Here is a 25,051-nt window from a genome sequence, read left to right as displayed (position 1 = left end):
ATTCTTCCAAAGTCGACGGTGCAGTTAATCATGATCGATGGACTGACGAAAACTGCTTTATCAAACAAGTTACGATATTTAATAGTGTTTCGAAACAGAGTCTGGTCCTGTGGCCAGTTATTGGTTCATGCTAATTCAAACTGCATAGACCAAAATCCCATATTGCTGTTGTCGGATGATAACCTCGTCTCTCCAAAATGTCAAACTTTTCAGGAACTAAGAAATACTGCCTGGCTTGTTGCTGAAGCCTGACCATCATAGATACAGTCGGTCATGTTACTTCCAGTAATGTCTAATAGTTTCATAAGCCCAAAGGTGTGTAGGATTTTCTCAACCAGAGCCAGCTCCACACGGTATGGAAGAGATTAGGGCCACATGTAAAAAACTATATATATATATATATATATATATATATACAGAATTCTGACTCAAATTTTATATACAGTGTAGGATTTATATGCAGCATACAGTATATACATACATGTATATATACAGTGTGTGTGTGTGTGCACGTGTGTGTGTGTGTGTGTGTGTGTGTGTGTGTGTGTGTGTGTATATATACTGTATGTATATATATATATACTGTATGTAAATATATATATATATATATATACCAAATTTGAGTCATAATTCTGAGTTCTGACTTATTTTTATTTTATTTTTTTCCCATATGGCCCTACTTCCATGGCACAGAAGTTATTGAGCTGACGGGGGACATCTGTACTACAGTATCACATCATTAGCGGTAGCTCCCCACTTGCCAACTGCCTATAGTGTTATTGAACAATCCCGGCTGCATCTGATTGTGGGCATGGCCACCAGGGACTCTGGGGAGCTGACACAAGTCAAAGTGCCCTGTCAGCAATCTGGGGAGTGTCACGTCCCGCCCAGCCACAGCCAGTGCATTCACTGCTGCCGGCTCTGCTTGTCGTTGGCATTTGCATAGATAGGTGTGCCAGCAGTCAGGGTGCAGCTTCCATATTCAGTGCTGGAAAGATGATTCCCCCACAGGCTCTGCACCATACAAGAGTTGGGTTGGACCAGCGCTTTCATCTCAGACCCCCGCGGGGGAACCTCTCCACAATCGGAGGGAATCCTTTTGTCCCCGTGTCTAAAGCTTGGCCTAAAATATACAAACTCAATCCAGTAGGGGGAGTGACTCGGGGAGGGGTCAGGACTAGGCTTAGCGGATTCGGTTTACCTGCTGACAGAAAAAAAAGGGCTGTTTCCAAATCACATGCGCCAACTATATTAACCCATTGATACCTGATGCAGCATTTGTGTGTATATCCCTCATTTGTGTGCGTATCCCTTTAAGACCGCGAACCGCGTTAACGCGGTTCGCGGTCTTAAAGGGATACACACACAAATGCTGCATCAGGTATCAATGGGTCAAGTGTGTTTTATTCACTGAAGTGGTATCCTTTGCTTGGATCGTGTGTGTTGTCCTGTCTCAAAAGCTTGCTTCAGGGTTTTGTGAGTGAGGCTACTAGCCTGAGGCACCTGTCTGCCCTGTCTGTGTCATGTCTGGCCTTGTGTCTTACTGTACAGTATGTGACTGGTGCAACTCAGCACATTGTACCAGGAGGCCAAATACACCTTCCACTCTGTGCTGGAAAGAAAGAACCAAAAATATCTTCACCTTTATTTCACCAGGCAAGTCATTATTCTTATTTACAACGGGGGTCCGGCAAGCGATAAGAGCCATTGGGAGATGGGCGAGAAGATACAAAAAAAATGCACAAAATACAATAATAACAAGAAAACATGCACAAGAAAACAAGCAGACAACAAGTCAACACACGAGACATGGAGGAAAAAACCCTTAAGGTGTTATGGGGACAAGCGCCGATAACTCTTGTCATGATTTGGCGCTGAAGAGTTCATTTGCAAAAACAGGTAAACGCCATTCTTAAAATGAACAAACAACATCTGTTTGATACTCCCTGGAGTGCACATAGAAAACATTATTGAGGTGATTTAGGCCTATGTGAAAATTATCAGATGAATATGTTTTAGTTATGATTGACAATAAAAATGTCCAAAAAATAAATAAATTACAGTATAAATACATCAATATATAAAATAAAATGATAAAAAATCCAAACGGAGATACCTGTTTTTGCAAATGAACTCTTCAATATACAATTGATGGGGTTGGTTGGTTGGTTGGTTGATTGATTGATTGATTGTTTGTTTGATTGGTAGGTAGAAAAACAGCAGGAATCAGTGAGAATGTCTGAGAAGGCAGACGTGGGAATGAATCCAGTTTGAGGGTTTTATGCAGAGCTTTCCAGTCACAGGCAGCAGCAGATTGAAATGATGCAAGACTGAGGGTGAGGGTGTTGGTTTGGGGACTCTTTTAGGATGGAGTGAGGAACCAGGAAGTGTTGTGTGTGACAGACATCTATTTCATAGTATGCACGTCAATCACATGACGCACGAGGTACGGGACAAAGCGACGCAGCGGGAGTGAGAACGTGTTGCTGGAACCACACCGAGCTAATTGGCAAATCCCTATTGGTGAACGTGCCCTGTGGCTGACACGAAGCCTGGCATGGCATGGCCTGGCCTGGCATGGCATGGCCTGGCATGGCATGGCCTGGCCTGGCATGGCCTGGCCTGGCCTGACATGACATGGCATGGGATGGCATGGCCTGGCCTGGCCTGGCATGGCATGGCCTGGCATGGCATGGCCTGGCATGTCCTGGCATGGCATGACATGGCCTGGCCTGGCCTGGCCTGGCCTGGCATGGCCTGGCCTGGCCTGGCATGGCATGACATGGCCTGGCCTGGCATGGCATGGCATGGCACGGCATGTCATGGCTTTAGGTGGCATTTTTAACTGGGTTTCAAGTACTGGGCAGCAGCCAACAAGCTAAGCTCCATGCACCAGAAGCAACAACATGCCCTAAGGAGCAGATGCTGGCAGTGTGGATTGCTGGTCAGATCAGATGTGAAGCTAAAGGAAACCAATCTGCTCACCCTGCCGCCACTCCTCTGACACACTGTAAGCACTTACAGCTTTTTCCACGTCTCGTCAGCTCCTGTGAGAGAAACAATGAAACGCATTACGGTAGTACTGTAGTCACTAGCCATTACGTTTTCTTTCACAGATCATTTAAAGCAGGTGATTACTCAAGTAACCATGGTGGATCGCACTATATGCATATAAACGTTATTACTGTGGGTTAGAATAACCTGGGTAAACTCATCAGTTAAAATACCCTACTTGAAGATAGATGGTCTGAGTGGTCAAATCACTATCAAGTGTTGAAATAATCTCTCGGTACAACCAGGTAAAGTAATAATAATACTGAACTAAGCTACTGAATTGTGGTTTTCTATATTAGGGCTGACAGTCACTTAGGCGAGCACTACCTTTTAGTAAGGCTCTATATATATTGTAGCGTATCGGGTAATTACGTGTATTGGGGTGTTTCCGTGCTTGGCTAGGAACTGATATGTGTGGGTGTGTTCCTAGGGGGAAGGGGATATATGTGACCAGCGGCCGGGGCGGAGGCCAGTCAGGCTATGTGAGGGAGCTGACCGGGTGGTTGCAGAGCTAGCAGCGAAGCTAGCTGCTAGGAGCTACATTGTGAAGACAAGAATAAAAAGCCTGTACCAACTTCAAGTCTCCAGTTCCTTGGACGAATACCCACTTCGTTACATTGGTGTCAGACAGTAAAGCGGTAACGCCTCTGATTCGGCCGAGAGGGGAGAGGGTGAGAAGGAACGGCAAAAGAGACGGGTGGTGCGGCTTTTTGGCTCTAGATCTAGCGCTAGTAAGTTAGCTACCAGGGGTGCTAACTGCTAACTGCTAGCTGCTAAAACCACGTGCGATGGTACGCGGAGAATGGCCATCGGTGAACGGGAGGAAAGGAGAGCTGATGGCGGGGATCAGCTCGATGCTGACGGGCATGGAGGCCCGTGTGTTGAGAGAGGTCGGACGGCTGGTAGAAGAGACTCCTGCCTGGGCAGTAGAGGTGATGCGGGCGCTGCGAGAAGTCATGCAGCGGGTGGACTTGATGAGCGCGGAGGTAATGCAGCAGGGAGAGCGGCTGGAGGAGCCACGGAAGAGACTGTGTTGGACCTGCAGAGAGCCGGGCCACGTGGCGAGGTGGTGCCGATGCGGTCCCGGGAGACGGACCGGGTATGCGGGACAACGACATGGACAGCAGGGAGCCTGCTGGGCATGCGGCGAGATTGGACACCTGGCTAGAGAGTGTCAAAAGGCTGTCGGAGATCGGGGGACAGCGGGAGAAGAGAGACGTGCAGGCGGCGGACAGGTGAGACTCTGCTGGACTTGCCAGTCACCGGAGCACTTGGCCAGGGACTGCACTGAGAGTGTGGAGGCCCGAGGTGAGACGCAGGCTGGGAAGAGCGTGAGCAGCCGGGGAGAAGAGAACGTGGTGACGGATAGGAGAACGGTGCTGCAGGGGAACAGCCAGAGGGAAGAGAGGGACATCGTCTGCAGCGTTGTTACAGTCGGGAGAGCGACGCTCGTGTCTCCGAGTGAGCGAGAGGGGTTACCGCCGGGGGAACCGGCCCAGCCTAACCGCTATACACCCCCTAACGTTGCACTGCGGAGAGCCGAGGGGAAGATCGACGCCGGTGGTGTTCGCTCTGCTGTCCTCAACCCTGGAGGAGGGGGACAGAAAAACGAGCGGAGAGCCGAGGGGAAGATCGACGCCGGTGGTGTTCGCTCTGCTGTCCTCAACCCTGGAGGAGGGGGACGGAAAAACGAGCGAGTGCGAGGCCGGGAGGACGACGCCAGGGTCAGCTGGAGAGTCGACGGGCGCGAGTGGAGACCGGAGGACGAGGATGTCGATCCGGTGCTCGTTCGTGCATTTGGCTACTGGAACAAACAAAAGGGGGGACCGAAAAGAGTGCTTCAGGTGGGACAGAAGCTGGGAAAAGGGGGGGATGGAAATGGGGTTTAAAAGAAAAGTTAAGGAAAATGTGGGGGCTTGTGTTTAATTGAGATGTGGGGGTTATTGTTGAATGGGAAATGTGGGTTGAATTTAAATGTGTGAAAAAGAAAGGAAATAATGAAAAACTAGACATTATGGAGTGCCTAATGGGAAACTAGACATTATGGGGGTACCTAATGGAAAACTAGACATTACGGAGTACCTAATGAAAACTGGACATTATGACGGGGGTGCTGAAAAGAAAAGACTGTTTGTTGGGGAATTATAATTTGATGTGGTGATGGGAAAAATGTTGTGTTGGGTGTGTTTTGGTACAGGGGGATGTGGGTGGGTTGTGCATGTCGCGTGGAAGCGACATTAAATTTGTGTGGGGGAAATGTAGCGTATCGGGTAATTACGTGTATTGGGGTGTTTCCGTGCTTGGCTAGGAACTGATATGTGTGGGTGTGTTCCTAGGGGGAAGGGGATATATGTGACCAGCGGCCGGGGCGGAGGCCAGTCAGGCTATGTGAGGGAGCTGACCGGGTGTTTGTAGAGCTAGCAGCGAAGCTAGCTGCTAGGAGCTACATTGTGAAGACAAGAATAAAAAGCCTGTACCAACTTCAAGTCTCCAGTTCCTTGGAAGAATACCCACTTCGTTACAATATCTATATATCTATATATATAGATATGAAGAGTTCATTTACAAAGACAGGTATCTCCGTTTGGATTTTTTATCATTTTATTTTATATATTGATGTATTTATACTGTAATTCATTTATTTTTGGGAATTTTTTATTATCAATCATAAATAAAACATATTCATCTGATCATTTTCACATAAATCACGTCAATAATGTTTTCTATGTGCACTCCAGGGAGTATCATGTTGTTTCTTCATTTTAAGAATGGCGTTGACCTGTTTTTGCAAATGAACTCTTCATATATATATCTATATCTTATATTATATATTATCTATACTGTATCTTCAGGTCATGGTGGCATGCAGACCTCTTACTTAGTATTGCTATTGGGGTCATCCTTTCTTGATCCTATATTAAAAGTAACGTACTATCTCTGGGTCGAATATGGAGGGGGCAACTGCCCGGCCAAACATCCTCGTGATCTTTCGCAGGCAGACGCTTCCATCTGTGCACAGGAAGATTCTGTTACAGTAATTGTTTTATTCATGGCAGCAGAGGGACTCTATCAGAGGCTATCAAAGGAACATGTTAACAGCTTAACCCAAATAAAAGCCAGCTTAGAATACGGCCAATATAGCCAGGTTACTCCATGCATGTAAACGCAGCCAGCGATGATGCCCTTCTAAGTGTTATTGCAGCTATCTGGCCTATATTATGTGCTTTTAAATATACATATACACACAGTCACTGCTCCCCTTCTCTCTCCCATTCTCTCTCTCGCTCCCTGAGGGCTCACGGACCACGCATTGCTCTCAGGGCAGAGCATAACGAAGTGGTGTTTAACAGAGAAAATCATTCTTCAATTAGACAGTAGCTCGACCGGCCTCGAGACCGGTGCACTGGGACCGGTGGGGGAGAGAGAGAGACACAGAGAGACAGAGAGAGAGAGAGAGATGGAGAGGGAGGGAGGGAGGGAGGTCATTAACGACTGAGAAGATTGGTATTGTAGCAGAGCTGGAAAAGCTAGTGGGAGAGAAAGAGAGAGCGTCGATGAGAAAAGAGAGAAGAGTGTTATATAGGGATGGGGGCTGAGAGGGAGAGAGAGAGAGGATAGATGGCCTAAGATTGGAGCCATGATTCTTCTTCCTCGGAAGCCATTGAGGCAGGTCCATTAGAAATTAAAGGGGGGGGGGGGGGGGGTGGAGGGTGGAGGAGGGAGAGGGGGGGCAAGGAGAGTGAATATTATGGGATGGAAGAGGAGTGGAAGACAGAGAGAGGTAGCCTTGCATAGCCGCACCGATGCTGCCTTCATTGCTCCAGTCCAGTCCAGTCCTTTCATGCAACAAAGTGCTTTTTGGTCCCTGGAACTCGGAAAACAATGGCCACTGACTAAACGATTACGTTAACAAAAGTCCTGCTCCTGCATCTACTGTATGTCTCCTTCTTCTTCTTGGTTCTTAGCGGCCGGGCCAGCGAAGCGGCAGGACTACTTATTGTATTTGCCTGTATTATTATTATTATTATTCTCCCGGGAAGTTGGACTTCCCATGTATGAAAATAAACCAAACTTTGCACAAAGGTCCAGCCCCATGCCAAACTTAGGGCGGGTTCACACCAGAAAGTCCGGGCCCTTGGTTCGGGCCAGAGAAGAGGATGATACATTGTTTCGTTTTTCAGCTGGTTCCACTAGTCCTGCCCGCACGAACCAAAGTCACGTGGGCAGAAATCTCGTTCTGTTTATCCACCTTATTTTTGTGAGGCCCCGCTGTAAAATAATTCTGGGAGCAATATCCGGAATAGAACGTGAGCAGCTGTGTGTTTACGCTGGCATGACGCTGCCTGGATACTACTCTGCACTGTATGAGTGAGAAGCGCCCGGCTAGCGGGGTACTCTGCACTGCAGCCCTTGACTGCAGCGCGGGCCTCGCATCGCATTTCCTTGTTGAACTCCGACGTTAAAAGTTTGCTCGTTACAAAATAACACTCGTTTTGGGAATGTGGCCTAATAATGTTTTCTATCACATCCGCTAACCTGTTGCTCGTTGAACAAGTCGGCATTTATCAGCTCAGCTGCAACGTTTACAGACGGGTACATTAGACGGGCTGTGTTGTGTCAAGCTAGACGTAACGGGGGAAGAGGACAGCAGAAGGAAGCAGCACCCATGGTGCATCATGGCCGCCAAAAATAAGGTGGATTGGCCTTACCCCGCTAGCCGGGCACTTCTCGCTCATACTGAGCACGGGGTAAGATTGGCCATACAATTTGTCGGGGCAAAACTAACAAACCCTGCCACTAGTCATTTTTGTCTGTTTGTGATGTCGCTGGTAACGAGACGAGATAAGCTAGCTAACTGCTACAGCTAGCAAGCAGCTTCTTTTTCCAAAACAGGAAATAACCCAAAAAAATCAACAAAAAAAACCACGTGCTTCCTCTGACTATCCGGGTGGGGTTCACACCAGAAATGGGCTGCTCCAGAGTTCGCTTGAGAGCGGACCGAGACCACCTCTCACAGGCGAACCAGAGCGTGGATTTTAGTCCGCACCAGAGTTCGAGTACGAGCGTTCACACCGACCCTATGGACCGTACTAAAGGGGAAAGGTCCGATAGACCAGACTAAACAAGGCTGGTGTGAACCCGCCCTTAGTTGACACAAATTTGGTGCCAATAGTCCTGGTGGACTATGGTCGACGATGGACGATGGTGGCTCTACAGCGACCGTCTAAATTTCCAAACTTTGAAAATTCATCAAAAATCAGGCATACGTGCTACGGCTTTGCAACTTTCACCGAAATGTGGGCCCAAATTATGAAGTCCAAAGACTGCAAAACTGCAAAAACTGTAAAACAAATTAAACCCTACTCCTCCCACATTTTCTTTTCAAACGACACCAAACTTGCTCATCCATAAGAGACTTGAGACTTGACTTGGACTTGTGACTAAAGACTTGAGACGTGACTTGGACTATAGCTAAAAAACTTGAGACTTGCCCGGCCACAACCCATTGCTGCGCAGCATAATTATTATTATTCTTTTGGTGTGTTAGTCATGTCATCAGTGATTTCTGACATCAATCTTGCCATCAGTCATCAATCAATGATGTCATCAATGATGTCATCAGTCCTCAATCAATGTATGACATCAATCTTGCCAATCTTGCCTACCCAGAATGCAGAGGAGCAGAGAGAAGATGGCCAGGGGAATGATGGAAGAGCAACAGCAGCTGGCACAGTCTAAGAGGAGGCTGAGGGTGTGTGTGGCGACCTGCAACAGAGCAGACTACTCCAAACTGGCCCCCATCATGTTCGGCATTAAAGCCCACCCTGACGAGTTTGAGCTGAAGGTGGTGGTGCTCGGCTCGCATCTCAGCGACGACTACGGGGACACCTTTGGTATGATCGAGCGGGATGACTTTGACATCGACTTCAAGCTGCACATCGTATTGCGAGGAGGGGAGGACGAGGCGGCCATGGTGGAGAGTGTGGGGCTGACGCTGGTCAAACTGCCCGACGTCCTGCAGAGGCTCCGCCCCCACGTCCTGGTTGTCCACGGCGACCGCTTTGACGCATTGGCCCTAGCGACCGCCGCCGCCCTGATGAACATCAGGATCCTACACGTGGAGGGAGGAGAGGTGAGTGGAACTATCGATGACTCCATCCGCCACGCCATCAGTAAACTGGCCCACTACCACGCCTGTTGCACACGCAGGGCCAAACAGAACCTCATCGCCATGTGCGAGGACCACTCTCGCATCCTCCTGGCTGGCTGCCCCTCCTACGATAAGCTGCTGTCCGCGCACCACAGAGAGGACTACATGGACACAATCAACTCCTGGATAGGTGACAAGGTGCAGGAGCATAGCTACATCGTGGCTCTGCAGCACCCGGTCACCACCGACATCCAGAACTCCATTAAGATCTATGGGCTGATGTTGGATGCCCTTCTCTCCTTTAACAAGAAAACTCTCATCCTCTTCCCGAATATTGACGCCGGAAGTAAGGAGATGGAGCGCGTGATGCATACGAAGGGCATCGAGCGACACCATAACTTCCGGGCGATGAAGCACGTCCCCTTCGAGCAGTTCATCCAGCTGGTGTGCCACGCCGGCTGCATGATCGGAAACAGCAGCTGTGGAGTGCGAGAGGCCGGGGCCTTCGGCATGCCCGTCGTCAACCTGGGGACCAGACAGACGGGCAGAGAGACAGGTGAGAACGTTCTCCATGTGAGAGATGCTGACACTCAGAATGAGATCCACGATGCTCTGAAGCTGCAGTTTGGAAAGAGATACCCCTGCTCTAAGATCTACGGTGATGGCGGTGCGGTGCCTCGCATCCTCAAGTTTTTGCGGACCATCAGCCTGGACAAGCCCCTCCAGAAGACCTTCTGCTTCCCCCCGGTGAAGGACCACATCTCCCAGGACATCGACCACATCCTGGAGACACCGAGCGCTCTGGCCGTCGACTTGGGAGGGACCAACCTTAAAGTGGCTATCGTCTGCATGATGGGTAATATAGTGAAGAAGTACACACAGCCAAATCCAAAGACCTACCAGGCCAGGATGCAGCTCATACTACATTTGTGTAAAGAAGCCATGGTGGACGCTGTCCGCCTCAACTGTAGGATATCGGGAGTCGGCGTGTCCACAGGCGGGCGCGTCAACCCCCAGGAAGGCGTGGTGCTCCACTCCACCAAGCTGATCCCGGAGTGGTCCTCGGTGGACCTGAGGACGCCCATCTCCGACGCCCTGCACCTGCCCGTCTGGGTGGAGAACGACGGCAACTGCGCCGCGCTCGCAGAGAGGAAGTTCGGACACGGCAAGGGAGTGGAGAACTTCGTCACCATCCTCACCGGGACAGGTATCGGAGGAGGGATCATCCAGCACAACGAGCTGGTCCATGGCAGCACCTTCTGCGCGGCCGAGCTGGGTCACATCGTGGTTTCATTCGACGGCCCGGAGTGTACGTGCGGCAGCCGAGGATGTATAGAGGCCTTCGCATCTGGCATGGCCTTACAGAGAGAGGCCAAAAGACTACATGACGAGGACATGCTGAAGGTGGAGGGGATGGACATGAAGCTGGTGGAGCAGGTCACCGCTGTCCATCTCATCAATGCTGCCAAACTGGGCAACCCCAAAGCTGAAGCTGTTCTCAAGACAGCCTCCACGGCGCTGGGTGTGGGCATCGTCAACATCCTCCACATGGTCAACCCGTCCCTGGTGATCCTGTCGGGTGTGCTGGCCAGCCACTACCTGGCCCCCGTGCAGGACGTCATCTCCCAGAGAGCGCTGGTCTCCACGCAGGGCATCCGGGTCATGACCTCCGACCTGGATGAGCCCGCTTTACTGGGAGCAGCCAGCATGGTGTTAGATCAGACCTGGGAAACTGGCGGCCCGCGGGCCACATGCGGCCACCTGTGTGGCCCGCGTTGGAATTGCAAAAATTGTTTTTTACACTGCACCTGAACGCAACATGCAAGATAGCCGCTGAATAAGTGTCCAAATGTTCCTATCATTCTGGCCAATACTCCACTTCTGTTATAACATTTCTATATGGAATATCTTTCAATAATCTTTATGACTAAAAGACTAAAGGTAATCTCATGTGTAAGAAATGACTGTTCTACATTGAAGTAAAAATGTAAATAATTAACTTGTTTGGTTTTGGATTTTTTAGCTTCAAGAGTGCATTTTTGTTCGTATGACCCTCAACACAGGCTTTGAGAATCCCGGGCCACTTAGTGATACTTATGCTTAAATTAACCCACTCATATTCTGGTTTATTTCAAGAAAAACATTTTGGCTAGTGGAAAATCTAACTGGCTGGTAACTTTAAAATCTAGCAGCCATATTGACAGGTGGTCAAAATAGTTAATTTCAAGCCCTGCAGGGAGAGCAGGTAGGAGTGAGTGAGAAAAGGATCACATATTGGTGTTTAAGACTGAATAATGACATCACAACTGTTCATTTAAAATTAGTTATTCCTCTAAACTGGACTTCAAATACCCCAATTTTTTTCGCGCGGCCGCCGTTCGGCCCCAACCATCAGCAAAATCTGGCCCTCTGGTAGCGAGGACATTTTTTTGTGGTCCTCTCTATCATCAAAGTTCCTGGGTTACGGCATGACAATATTTGATGAAAAATAATTGCCCACCACTGTGTTAGATGATACTACCAGGAGGATACACTAGAGGGCATCAAAGTCCCCGCCACCTGCTTTGCTAAAGGCCGCCGCAGACAAGACGACCGCAAAAGTCCTATGTGTACTGCCCCGATGGACTCGCACAACACAAGCATAATCTCTCACGGGTGAGAATCAACCCCGATGGACAACAGCATCAACACAGGTAAGGTGTAGCTTTAGCATAAGGTGACCAGACATCTCCGATTTTCAGGGACAGTCCCCGTTTTTGGTCACCTGTCCCCGTCTGGAGCTGTCCCCCGAAAATGTCCCCGATTTTCTACTCCTCATCTACAGCCGACATTACTGTCTTTCAGATGCTTATCGTATCAGCCAAAACTTTCACATTGAGAGGAAACAATGTGGTGAATCTATGATTTATGGGCTTTTCCAAATGTTTTTGAAATAAAGAAATGCATTACTTTTCCAAATTCACAGTTTACATGTGTTTTTCAGTATGTACAAAATGTGTTGATCATAGAAACTTGTTTTTATACAGATCATATCGACATCGGCAAATATCAGTTATCGGCCATAACAGCAATGTTAATATCGGTTATCGGCATCGGCCAAAATTGTCACATCGGTGCATCCCTACTATAGAGACCTATAGGGCATTCAGGGGATGTATGGTCTTCCAAGGTATATAGACAATAAGGGGGTTTCTGAGCAATTTGCAGAACAGAAGTGCTGGCCACTCAATCACCAAAACATTCAAATCTTACAGCAAATCACATGCATTTTTCTAATGTTCCTCAAGGTCTTGGTATCAGTCGGCTTGCACCATAGTTTATTACAGTAGCTACATCAGTTTCATGGTCAAAAGTACATGAAACCGGAATTGTCAGACTTTTTTTATTTCATATAATGATATTGGATATTTTAATGATATAGGCCTATATTGACTGCCGAACTGGAAATGCCCCCGATTTTCATTTTAGAAATCTGGTCACCTTACTTTAGCAGGTAAGTATCAACACTATTATATATATTTATATATATATATATACATGTATATATATATTGGATACCACAAGAACGGTAACACGGGGCATGGGGGGATTGAAGCTAAGGTGACGAATGACAGACAGCCTTTCAGAATGGGTAAAGGGCCAGCGCGTGATTAAGGGGAAAATGTAGAAGAAGATGGAGTGAAATTGGAGAGAGGAGAGTGATCTTCCAGGCAGAAGCAAACTAGCGACGAGTCAAATCAGCCGTCAATTTCAGACGGTGGTCTAATTTCACCGCCGTTGTACTTCATAAGTAAACACCTTTCATATCTCACATTGCTTTGGTCCGTGTAGGAGATTAGTTTCTCCTTTGCCATGAATCACATTTCTGCGTGCACCCATTAAGCCTCATAAATTGTGTGTCCTCTAAAAAGTCTGCCCGGACACCTCTGCTGCTTGACGTCATCACGGTCACAAGTCACTAGGCAAGTCTGCCTGGACACCTCTGCTGCTTTACGTCATTACCCTCACAAGTCACAAGGCATTACAACATATAGATTTATGGGCATTACCGTCACAAGACATTACAACATATATTGAAGCCATTAGCAGCAGGGTGACATTTCATGAGCGTGTCGCATTAAGTTAAGTTAAGTTATCCTTTATTTATCCCCATGGGGAAATGTATCCTCTGCATTTGAGTAGTAGTGGTACTAGGAACCTTCCTAGAACTAGGAGCAGTGGGCAGCCGCAGTGCAGTGCCCGGGGACCAACTCCAGTTGTTTTGCCATTGCCTTGGGCAGGAGCACTGACAGGAGTATTAACCCTAACATACATGTCTTTGATGGTGGGAGGAAACCGGAGCAGCCGGAGAAAACCCACACGAACACGGGGAGAACATGCAAACTCCACACAGAAAGGAGCTGGGACGGACCGGGGTTCGAACCCGGGACCTTCTTGCTGTGAGGCAACAGAGCTATTATGTTGATATGTTGTAGATTTGTTCAGCCGGTCTCTCTCTGTCTGCTGATCTTAGGGAGCATGTCAAGCGCTCTGCCTTTAGATGTGGCTGCTCATTTATCCTAATAACACAGAATAGTTTTGAACCAAGACCTGCAATCTGGATGGACATGAAAACACCTATAGTACATTAAGTCCTGGACATGATATTACCCTGTTCATTTGCCCATATGATGTCACAATGGGTAAGTAGAGAAATAGCTATGACATCACTGATTATGTCACTCATGTCTACTTGATTTATGACATCATTGATGATGTCACAATGAAAACATGACCAAAATCGTGACTAACAGATAGGCAATTTTGATGATGATAATGATCTCATGGCCAGGAAGCCACAAGGTACTATTAAAGTTCAAGATCACTCCCATGAAAACTGAGAAAATGTCACTGAGGCATGTCAAGATGATGTCACAATGGGTAAGTAGAGAAATAGCTATGACATCACTGATTATGTCACTCATGTCTACTTGATTTATGACATCATTGATGATGTCACAATGAAAACATGACCAAAATCATGACTAACAGATAGGCAATTTTGATGATGATGATGATGATCTCATGGCCAGGAAGCCACAAGGTACTATTAAAGTTCAAGATCACTCCCATAAAAACTGAGAAAATGTCACTGAGGCATGTCAAGATGAACAAAAATTGTGAGAAAAAAAAGAAAAAAAAGATCAAAATACACATGTGCTCTGTGTATACACTACACTTGGAGCTGTGTATATTGCTGGTGGAGATGAGTTACTGGTTGTAGTTCCCAGGCAATGGGCTAATTGCCGTGCTGTGACTTTGGCACAGCTAATCTGCCCGGTAATTTGAGCAGAGCAGAATGAATCGCACACACTCCCCCATGTCATCAGTTCACTGGGTTAATGGTGCCAATGAAAGTAACCTTGTGAGGAGAGCAGAGCGAGAAGCAAGCAAGAACTCAAGCACCTCTGTTCAACTGCCGTGAAAAGAGCGCATATAACACTTTGTATTATATATTATTCATAATATATCATCTATTATGGTATCGTTCTGTTTGAGGGGTAAATAATAAACATCTTATTTACATGTGTTTTTACTGGACCCCTTGAAAAATAGCTGACACTTTGGTGCTCTAAAACATAGTCTGAATAAAATTAAACTTTAAATTTGCATACATATTTATTTTATGGAAAAACACACTTCTCAGGTCAAATCAAGTGGAGCTGCAACAGAAAAGTGTCCACTAACCCTAAGGGCTAATGTACACCGCCTCCGGAACAGATGTGGTACGGCCCCGGTACGGCTGCGAACAGACCCACACTCATCTGTCAGACGAATGCGGGATCTGACAAAAATAGAACAGGTGCATACTTTTTCCGTACCGCATGTATCGCCCATCTATTAACATGGGCGAGAGTCGATCCGGCCGTTTTACCGGGCCCGCAACGCAGCCGTAACGCATCTGCTGTACATTGCCTATAACCCTAATTGAGATGCCTATCGAGTTGCCCTATATGTACCCAAATTAAATATCACGGTATTGGGTGTCAGAAAGTGACACATTTGAAACTTAAGAGCAAAATACACACTTGACCTGTACAGCAGAGTGCTCCATCGAAACAAAGCTGAGAATTGAAGTCTTTGAAATTCAAACAGTTAACTCACACTGCCATTCAGGGGCACTAATATCGGAAAACGTATAGAGATGTGGTGATATGATATAGATATAGGCATTATGAAGGGACTGAATGTGGGTTGGACATTATGACATCATAACATTATGACATCATGCCATTATGACATCATAACATTATGACATCATGCCATTGCATAGTACTATGTACTATTCAAACCCTTCTTGATGGACTTGCATTTCAGATCCTGGGTGGCTGATGAGTGAGGCTATACAGTCCATGTACGGTAACGTGCCTAAAACATTGAAAAGGACTGGAATGGAAGCTTTTGGAGGCTGAAACGCAGTTGTCACAGTATCTGGTTCTGTGGGGAGCTGGTGGAGTGTTTGCATCAGTTGAGCAAAGTTGCAGCGGACATCAATAATTGATAAACTGTGACTATGCTTATTGGAAACTGAAAAGATTAGTGTTTTATTATATAAAACACATTCTCATGAGAAATCATATGCCAGTATAGCCACTCATCCAGTGTGTAATTTCATTGCAGAATGTAAGTAGAAAATGCTAACAAAAGAAAAGAAAAATCGACTACAGTATTGTATAAGCTTGAACAACTCCCAAGATAAAAATTTGTAGACATAACATAATAAAAAAAAAGGTCTCATTTGAATGAGCCAAAAGACTTCCAGTAAGGGCGTGTATTCAAATTAAAATCTGCTGGTGCGCGAGATTGGGGCACAATGCATATTCACATGCTAATGCTAGGCATTTGTCTGAGGAGCGCTGGCCCATATAATTTGACTTTGTGCGGGACAGTCCTGAGTGCCAGCTCAGGCTGGAGACGGAAATTAAATGTTTATGAGACGATGCGAGAACAATGCGATCCAGAATGTAGCAAGAAAACCCAAGAACTCAGCGTTTCTTTTCAACCTGCCGTTCACTTGCAATCACACCAACACTTCGGACTTTAAGGTCATTGATATGGCTAAGAACAAGGCAGTTAAAAGTCATCCCTGGCATCTGTCTTTGGTGTACATGTTAGCTAAATGAGTAATACATCCACCATTGCTTGCCTTCAGTGCATCAGACTGCCCCTCCCTATCTACAATCTACTGTCTGGTCAGGTTCCAAGATGAAACAAAGTTTTGTTTTTTTGTTTTTACTTTCCTGATTTTTTTATCCCATTTTTTATCCCCCATTAGTGCTAATTTTAATTTATTTATCCTGGTTGCTGCTCCACCCTCTGCCGATCTGGGGAGAGCCAAAACTGGCTCCATGCTTCCTCCGAGACATGGGCAGTTAGCCAGCCGCTTCTTTTCACCTGACAGGGGAAGCTTCACCGGTAGGATATAGCACGTGGGAAGATCACGCTATTCCAACGAGTTCCCCTCCCTCTGAACAGGTGCCCCTTAACGACCAGGGGAGGCACCACTTCAGCAACCAGGATATTGGATGTTTTGGTGAGGGGTTCCTATATGAAGGAAACCCCCAGGGGGCACGGGGAGAACATGCAGGCTCCACACAGAACACACCCGGGCGGTGGACACTCGAGGACATGCGGACGGGCACGCACTCGTTCAGCGCTCACAGCGTCCCAGGTGGGAATCGAACCCAGGATCTTCTAGCTGTGAGGCGACAGCGCTTACCACTGCACCACCGTGCCCCCTATGAGATAAAACTAAGTTAATGTAAAAAAAAGAATCAATGAAAGCTACTTATTCCTATTTCTTATGATGAAGACTGTTGCTGTTGTTACTACTGTTGACAAAATGTTGTTATTGTGAGTCGCTTTGGACAAAAATGGCTGCTAAATGACGTAATACTATGTCATAATGTTTCAAAATCAGCCTTGTTGCTTTCCTGCATGCTGTGGTAATGGAGCTCTCCATGGTGCTGAAGACTGATTCAGTGGAAACTAGGCCTGGGGAGGGGAAACAAGAGGAGCCAGTTGGCTCTGATGCAAGTCCACACATAAAGCTGATTACAATGTGAATCTTTCGCTTTTACTTTGTTATTATATTGTCAACAAAGCTCTTTTCAGCTCTGCAACTCGCTCTTGATGAGGAAAAACAGGTTGTTTATCCGACATTAAGGGGTTGCCTTTTCAACTTTAAGCTTAGATGAGCATAAACAAAACCAAAGGCACCTGTGTGTGTGTGTGTGTGTGTGTGTGTGTGTGTGTGTGTGTGTGTGTGTGTGTGTGTGTGTGTGTGTGTGTGCGTGCGTGCGTGCGTGCGTGCGTGCGTGCGTGCGTGCGTGCGTGCGTGCGTGCGTGCGTGCCTGCGTGCGTGCCTGCGTGCGTGCGTGTGTCCCGTGCATTGATCTTGTAAAGCACAAGTCAACTATTTAAGGTTCGGGGTGAATTCATTTGTGATTCACTTTTAAACACATGAAACAAACATGCTCTTCTCCCATTGCAGAACAGGATATAATACCTGAGAGGCTGAGAGGGAGATCCACCAGACACTTCAAGCACTTTTGAAATGGAAAAGATACGGCAGTAATCAAGAGGTCAGATCATTTTTGAATCTTTAATTAACACCTGTTGGTGTTTTTCTGTGGAGATACAGCCAACATGGAAGAGAGGAGGAGGACCCTCTTCCTTTGGTGTTGTAGGGGGATGAGAGCCGGAGAAGGAAACACAGACTCTTGTTATTGTAAGACTGTGTGTGAGTGTGGAGAAGACTGAAGTCTTCTGACACCATGCGATCACTCTGAGTGGAACATACTTTTTTATCCATGATTTAATCCAAATGGAGTCTTCCTCCATGTTCTCAGCTTCTGCGCTCCCTAACCTTGCAGATGATGTGAGTGAGAGCTTACGCGAGCACAGTGGTCAGGTCAGAAGGTTTTGGAACCCGCGTCCGATTTTGTACTGTGCTGGCATGAGCATTAGTAGATAATGACAAAGGGTATTTTTTGATTTGATTTGATATGAAAATGTATTTCGAACAGTTAAAAAAACAATAATATTAAAACAATACATCAAAAAAACAAGAGTAAAAAAAGACAAGCATCTCAATAAAACAAACAAGAATACACAAACTCTGTCTGTCTGTTTTTTGGGGTGAACTATTCATTGAAAGAGTTGTGTGGTCCCACCCCAGGCTAGTGGAGTTATTACTTGTAGAGATAATGTAATATTGAAGTTTAATGAGCCAGCTCCGCTCCAAATGTATTGCACGCATCAGTTGTGTGTTCTTTATACAAGTCTTTTCTTATTTGTAAGTTCTTTCAAAATGCACTCCCTTTGGCAGAATGGGTGAGCTGAATTTCATGCCTCGATCTGCGTCAGGGGTGGGGTAACTTCAAAAAAAGTGTACATTCATTTATTTATACAGAAAGGGTGTGTGTGTGTGTGTGTGTGATGACCCATCCTGTTTGTGTCTGATGTTAATTCTGTTCTCTGTTCATGTGCAGGAGGAGGGGACCAGCCTGCAGGGGTGTGCCTAGATGAGGAGGCACACCTGACTCCAATTTGGCTCAGGAGTATTTAAGCAGGCTGGTCACGGCCATTCACTCTCTCTCCCCTGCCCAGGAAACATTGTTTGTTTTGTTCTCTTTTGAGTTAGTTTTGACTTAACTTATTGCACTTGCACATACACTACACTTTCACACATCCATACATGCACTACACTACTGATCTAACTGATGACTCACACCTCATTGGCACAGTTAAGTATACTTTGGTTTAATTAGTTTCAAATAAATACATGTTTTTTGGCAATTACTCCTGTGTGTCGTCTCCCATATTTGTCATGATTGAGTCTGTTCATGACAAGATGGGGGCTCGTCACTCTAGTCTAGTTTATTGGTAGATTTGGTTGTTATTCCTAGGTTTTTTCTATCAATTGTTTCGATAAACTTAGGCGTTGTTTTTTCTTAAGTGGAAGAAATTGTTTGGGGGGGGGGGCACATAGGAGTTGGTATTTTGTTTGGGGGGGGGGGGGGAGAGCATTATAGGAACCTTTCTTTTCTTCTCTTCTCTCGGTGCAGGCTTTTTGTGTTTTTAAGTGCTTTGGTCCTTGGGGTCCAACTCCCGTATAGTTTTTAACAGTGGGTCTCCATATGGGGCTCACTGTTTTTTTTTTTCTGGGTTAGACTGTGTTCCACATAAGCTGGAATGCGGTGGTACCACTGAGAGGCCCTTGTTGGAGGGGGGGACTCGGGAGGGCCACTGAAGTCTAGGGTGGAGCCAGTCAGTCAGATTCTGGTAGGCAGGTTAGGTAGGGGAGTTGGGCTCTGGGGTCTTCTGCTACTTTTGGTTAAAGCCTTTGCACATATTTTTTTTTCTCTCGTTAAGAAAAAAAAAAAAAAAAATGAGTTCTTTAGTTGAAGATTTTATTCAGGCTCCATCTGTGGATGTGCTGGATAGATGCAAAAAAGAGCAGCTATTAAAGATAGCAGAACACTACAACATTGCTGTCCGTGCTACACAGCCAAAACTTAGGATAAAAATTGTTCTGATCGACAGTTTGGTGGCTAAGGAAGTATTATCAGAGGAGGCGGTCCCGTCGGAGGATGAGAACCCAAGTGAAACAAGGTCTGGTAAAACTTTTTCTTTTTCTTCAGGGCTATTAACTTTTGACCAACAAAAGGAATTGCTTCAAATTAAACTTGACCATAAGAAACAGATTGAAGAGATGAAGCAAAGAACTGAGTTGAAAAAGTTGGAACTGGAGCAAGACAAATTTCAATTGAGTGTTCATGAAGCAAAGCAGTTTAATGTTGGTGCTAACCTACAATTACTTCCCAAGTTTTCAGAAAAAGATCCGGATTTGTTCTTTTCCCTGTTTGAACGTGTGGCAGACGCCAGGGGTTGGTCAGATGGTGAGCGTACTCTACTCCTCCAATGTGTCCTCACAGGTAAGGCCCAGGAGGCCTATGCTTCTTTATCGGTGGTGGATAGTCAAAGATATGAGATTGTTAAAGGTACAGTGTTACGTGCATTTGAGTTAGTACCCGAAGCCTACAGACAACGTTTTAGGAATTGGAGGAAAGAGGAACACCAAACATATGTTGAATTTGGTAGAGATATGTTAGTCCAGTTTAACAGATGGTGCGTAGCATCGGAGGTTAAGACCTTTAAAGGGCTTGGCGAGTTGTTTACTCTGGAACAATTCAAAAACTGTGTGCCAGTAAATATTGCTACGTATATTACTGAGAGGAAAGTGAAGACCCCCCAAGAAGCAGCCATCTTGGCAGACGAATACTGTTTAACACACAAAGGTGTAGTTGGTGACTACACGCCTCAGTCTGGTGGTTCAGTTCGTACAGGAAAGTGGTTTAGGGGGCAGGGGGGTTCAAGTCTTTCCAAGTCTGAACAGGGTTTCAGGAAACAGGATGACCCTAATGTTTGTCATTTTTGCCATAAAAGTGGACATTGGAAAAAAGATTGTTTTGCTCTTAAAGCTAAAGAGAAGAATGGTGCACCAATCAAACCGTCCGCGTTGGCTGCACCTGCAGTTCCCTCACCGCAGCTAATGTTTAACATGGAAGGTGTTTCTGACATCATGTGTTCCACTGGGGGTGACCCTAAGGCTGAGTACACAGCATTCCTTTCAGAGGGTTTTGTATCACTGCCTGGTGGAAAGGCAGTTAAAGTTAACATCTTGAGAGATACAGGTGCATTACATACTTATGTCCGTCATGACTTAATTCCATTCTCCTCCATTTCAGACACAGGCGATTTCATTTTAATGCGAGGTATGGGTATGCAGGTAATTCCGGTACCCCTACATAGAATGAGTATTGTCTGTGGGTTGGTCAGTGGGGAGGTGGTGGTGGGAGTGCGTCCTGAGTTACCAGTGGAAGGGGTGGATGTAATTCTTGGAAATGATTTGGCTGGGGATAAGGTGTGGGCTGACGCTAAATCTCCAAATGTGGTTACCCAGGTCCCATTACAGTGTTACACAAGTACCAAACAGGGGGTAACTGAGGTTTTTCCGGCATGTGCAGTAACTCGCGCTATGAGGAAGAAAGAGGAGTCTCCTGAGGAGGAAAAAGCGGTTGCAAAAGTGTTGTCAATACCTGTGCCTCTTCAGTCAATTTCTATTACGGAGTTGGTTCAAGAGCAAAGAGCAGATGCTTCTTTGAGTGTTCTGTTAGACTCTGTGTCCCCTGCAGAAGAGATCGATACTGCAGCACAGGGTTATTTTGTGATTAATGAAGTACTCTTGCGTAAATGGTGTGTTCAAGGAGAGACTGGCGTGGGGGAGCCCATTTTGCAAGTTGTGGTGCCCACAAAATTCAGAGAAATGGTGTTGAAAACCTCCCATGATGGGGTAGCTGGGCACATGGGGGTTAGGAAAACATACAGTCGCATCCTGCAACATTTCTTTTGGCCACGTTTGAAAAAGGATGTATCAGCCTTTATTAAAACCTGCCACACTTGTCAACTGACGGGTAAGCCCAACCAGTCCATAAGTCCAGCACCGTTGCGTCCTATTCCAGCGTTAGCTCAACCATTTGAGTATTTGATTATGGACTGTGTAGGGCCTCTACCTCCTTCGAAGTCTGGTTGCCAGTACTTGTTGACACTAATGTGCCAGGCTACTCGGTATCCAGCAGCTTATGCGCTACGGTCTATTACAACAAAAAATGTGTTGAAGGCCTTGTCTCAATTCATTTCAGTTTTTGGCATTCCGAAGGTCATTCAGACTGATCGTGGGTCAAATTTTTGCTCTCATATGTTTGCACAGATCATGAAGCAGCTTCAGGTTAAACATATACTGGCATCAGCCTATCACCCTGAAAGTCAAGGGGCTCTGGAACGCTTTCATCAAACTCTTAAGTCGCTTATGCGGTCTTATTGTATAGAGCTTACTCGTGACTGGGAAGAGGGTCTGCCTTGGTTGTTGCTGGCTGCAAGAGAAGTGGTACAAGAGAGTACTGGATTCAGTCCTAATGACTTGGTTTTTGGGCATTCAGTGCGTGGACCTTTGGCAATTTTAAAAAGTGGTTGCAAACAGTCTGAACCTCCTAAGAATTTGATAGAGTATGTGAATGGGTTTAGGCACCGTCTGTATATGGCGGGGCAAATGGCAAAACGTACTCTAACTCAATCGCAAAAGAAAATGAAATCCCTGTTTGATCGTAAGGCAAAACACAGACAGTTCAGTCCTGGAGATCAGGTCATGGTTTTGATGCCGATGGTGGGTTCTCCATTTCAAGCGCGCTTTACTGGTCCACTAACGGTGAAAAAGCAAGTCTCTGATCTGGATTATTTGATTGTGATGCCTAGGGGAAATTCTAGGGTGTGTCATGTGAATCTGTTGAAGCCATACTGTGCTCGGGTGTCGCGTCTCAAAACTCCAGTGACGTCCCTTGCGTTGAGCCTTCATTGTGCGTAGGCACGGTTGGGTTTTCTTCAGGGGGGGAGGTTAAGGGAGGGGGAGATTGGCCGGCCGATGAGGCTGTGTTACAAGTACGCCTGAACAACTCGGAAGCATTAAAAGCTTTACCCAAAGTACTTGGACACTTGGATGAGCCAAAAAGGAATGAGTTGGTCTCTATGGTTAATAGCTATCCTTTGCTATTTGCAGATACACCCTCACAGACACATCTGATAGAGCACGATATTGATATTGGAGATGCAAAGCCAATCAAGCAGCGATTTTATCGTGTTTCTCCTGAAAAAAAAACCCATCTGGATAAGGAGGTAAAGTACATGCTAGATAACAATGTGGCAGAACCCTCAAATTCTAGTTGGGCCTCTCCATGTCTTTTGGTTAAAAAGCCTGATTCCACTTTTCGACCTTGCACAGATTTTAGAAAGGTCAACAGTGTTACCAAACCTGACTCGTTCCCATTACCACGCATGGAAGACTGTGTAGACCAGGTGGGGTCGGCCAAGTTTGTGAGTAAATTTGACTTGCTTAAGGGATACTGGCAGGTCCCACTGACCCCTAGGGCACAGGAGATAAGTGCTTTCATAACACCTACCGGTCTGTATTCCTATAAAGTCATGCCGTTTGGTTTACGTAATGCTCCAGCCACTTTTCAACGGCTGATGAACATTGTGGTGTCGGGTCTGTCGGGGTGTGCTGTGTACCTCGATGATGTTGTCATTTTCAGTGACACTTGGAAGGAACATGTACAGAGGATACGTGCACTGTTTGACAGGCTGGCGTGGGCACGGTTGACTGTAAATTTGGCTAAGTGTGAATTTGCCAGAGCTACTGTTACATACTTGGGCAAGGTTGTGGGTCAGGGACAAGTGCGCACTGTGGAGGCTAAAGTGGCAGCCATCAAGAAGTTCCCAATTCCATTAACAAAAAAGGATTTGATGCGTTTTTTGGGAATGATAGGCTACTACAGAAGTTTCTGTAGAAATTTCTCTTCAGTGGTGGCACCTCTTACTGATCTTCTGAAGTCCAAAGTAAAGTTCATTTGGTCAGATAAGGCTCAGGATGCTTTTGATAATGTAAAAGCTCTTCTGTGTTCTTCACCTGTTTTGGCAGCACCTCAATTTGACAAATGCTTTTTGTTGCAGGTAGATGCCAGTTATGTGGGCGCAGGAGCGGTCTTGTTACAAGCTGATGATAACGGGGTCGAGAAACCACTAGGTTTCTTTTCTAAAAAGTTCAATGCCTATCAGGTAAATTATTCGGTCATTGAAAAAGAGGCCTTGGCCTTAGTATGGGGATTACAGCATTTTGATGTGTATATTAGCACTGGGAGTCCTCTAGTGGTATACACAGATCATAATCCCCTTACCTTTCTACGTTCCTTGCAAAACCCAAATCAGCGTTTGATGAGGTGGGCGTTATTTTTGCAGCCATACCATTTGGACGTCCGACATATTAAAGGCCATGAAAATGTAATGGCTGATGCCCTCTCGCGTGCATTCTAGGGTAGTGCTCTGATCTATTTACAGTTGAACTGTATATTTGTTGGTTCCTATATGTGTCAATTTACTGTCACTCACCCCTCTTGAAAAGGTTACTGCAGGTATCAAGGTTGCAGAGGTGGTCATTGGAAGGATGGGTCAGGTATCAGTATGATTGATGGGTAACTGTAGAGTAAATTAAGTTACGGAGTACCTGCTTGGTCTCCGGTCTTATGGGGGGGGGTGTGATGACCCATCCTGTTTGTGTCTGATGTTAATTCTGTTCTCTGTTCATGTGCAGGAGGAGGGGACCAGCCTGCAGGGGTGTGCCTAGATGAGGAGGCACACCTGACTCCAATTTGGCTCAGGAGTATTTAAGCAGGCTGGTCACGGCCATTCACTCTCTCTCCCCTGCCCAGGAAACATTGTTTGTTTTGTTCTCTTTTGAGTTAGTTTTGACTTAACTTATTGCACTTGCACATACACTACACTTTCACACATCCATACATGCACTACACTACTGATCTAACTGATGACTCACACCTCATTGGCACAGTTAAGTATACTTTGGTTTAATTAGTTTCAAATAAATACATGTTTTTTGGCAATTACTCCTGTGTGTCGTCTCCCATATTTGTCATGACTGTGTGTGTGTGTGTGTGTGTGTGTGTGCGTGTGCGTGTGTGTTTCTTGTGCCTCGGTGTGCACATGCAGCAGCTACATGGACATGTATGTCTAGCATTTGTTTGTGTACAGGTGTGTGCACATTTGCCGTGTGTGTGTGTGTGTGTGCGTGTGCGTGCGTATGTGTGTGTGTGCGTGTGTGTGTCGTCAGACAGCAGAGGTGGCACTATAGCCTGGTAAATCTGCCTCCAGGTGTGTGTGTGTGTGTGTGTGTGTGTG

General features: G+C 46.2%; 1 protein-coding gene across 1 annotated transcript; it reads left to right on the top strand.

Annotated features, from left to right (window-relative positions):
* Window positions 1-8,728: 8,728 nt before the first annotated feature.
* LOC310791207 (bifunctional UDP-N-acetylglucosamine 2-epimerase/N-acetylmannosamine kinase-like) lies at window positions 8,729-24,526 on the top strand (the record flags this gene model as incomplete). Its single annotated transcript, XM_083652888.1, has 4 exons — window positions 8,729-10,979; window positions 18,739-18,807; window positions 20,185-20,250; window positions 24,450-24,526. Exons 1-4 carry the CDS (start codon window positions 8,747-8,749, stop codon window positions 24,524-24,526), a joined length of 2,445 nt encoding a protein of 814 aa, XP_083509014.1. The 5' UTR covers window positions 8,729-8,746.
* Window positions 24,527-25,051: the final 525 nt, after the last annotated feature.

This window comes from Poromitra crassiceps, assembly GCF_964638095.1.
Source record: "Poromitra crassiceps genome assembly, chromosome: 16".
Classification (NCBI taxonomy): domain Eukaryota; kingdom Metazoa; phylum Chordata; class Actinopteri; order Beryciformes; family Melamphaidae; genus Poromitra; species Poromitra crassiceps.
The sequence above is the reverse complement of the archived record's forward strand: the minus strand, read 5'-3'. Positions and strand labels throughout refer to the sequence as shown.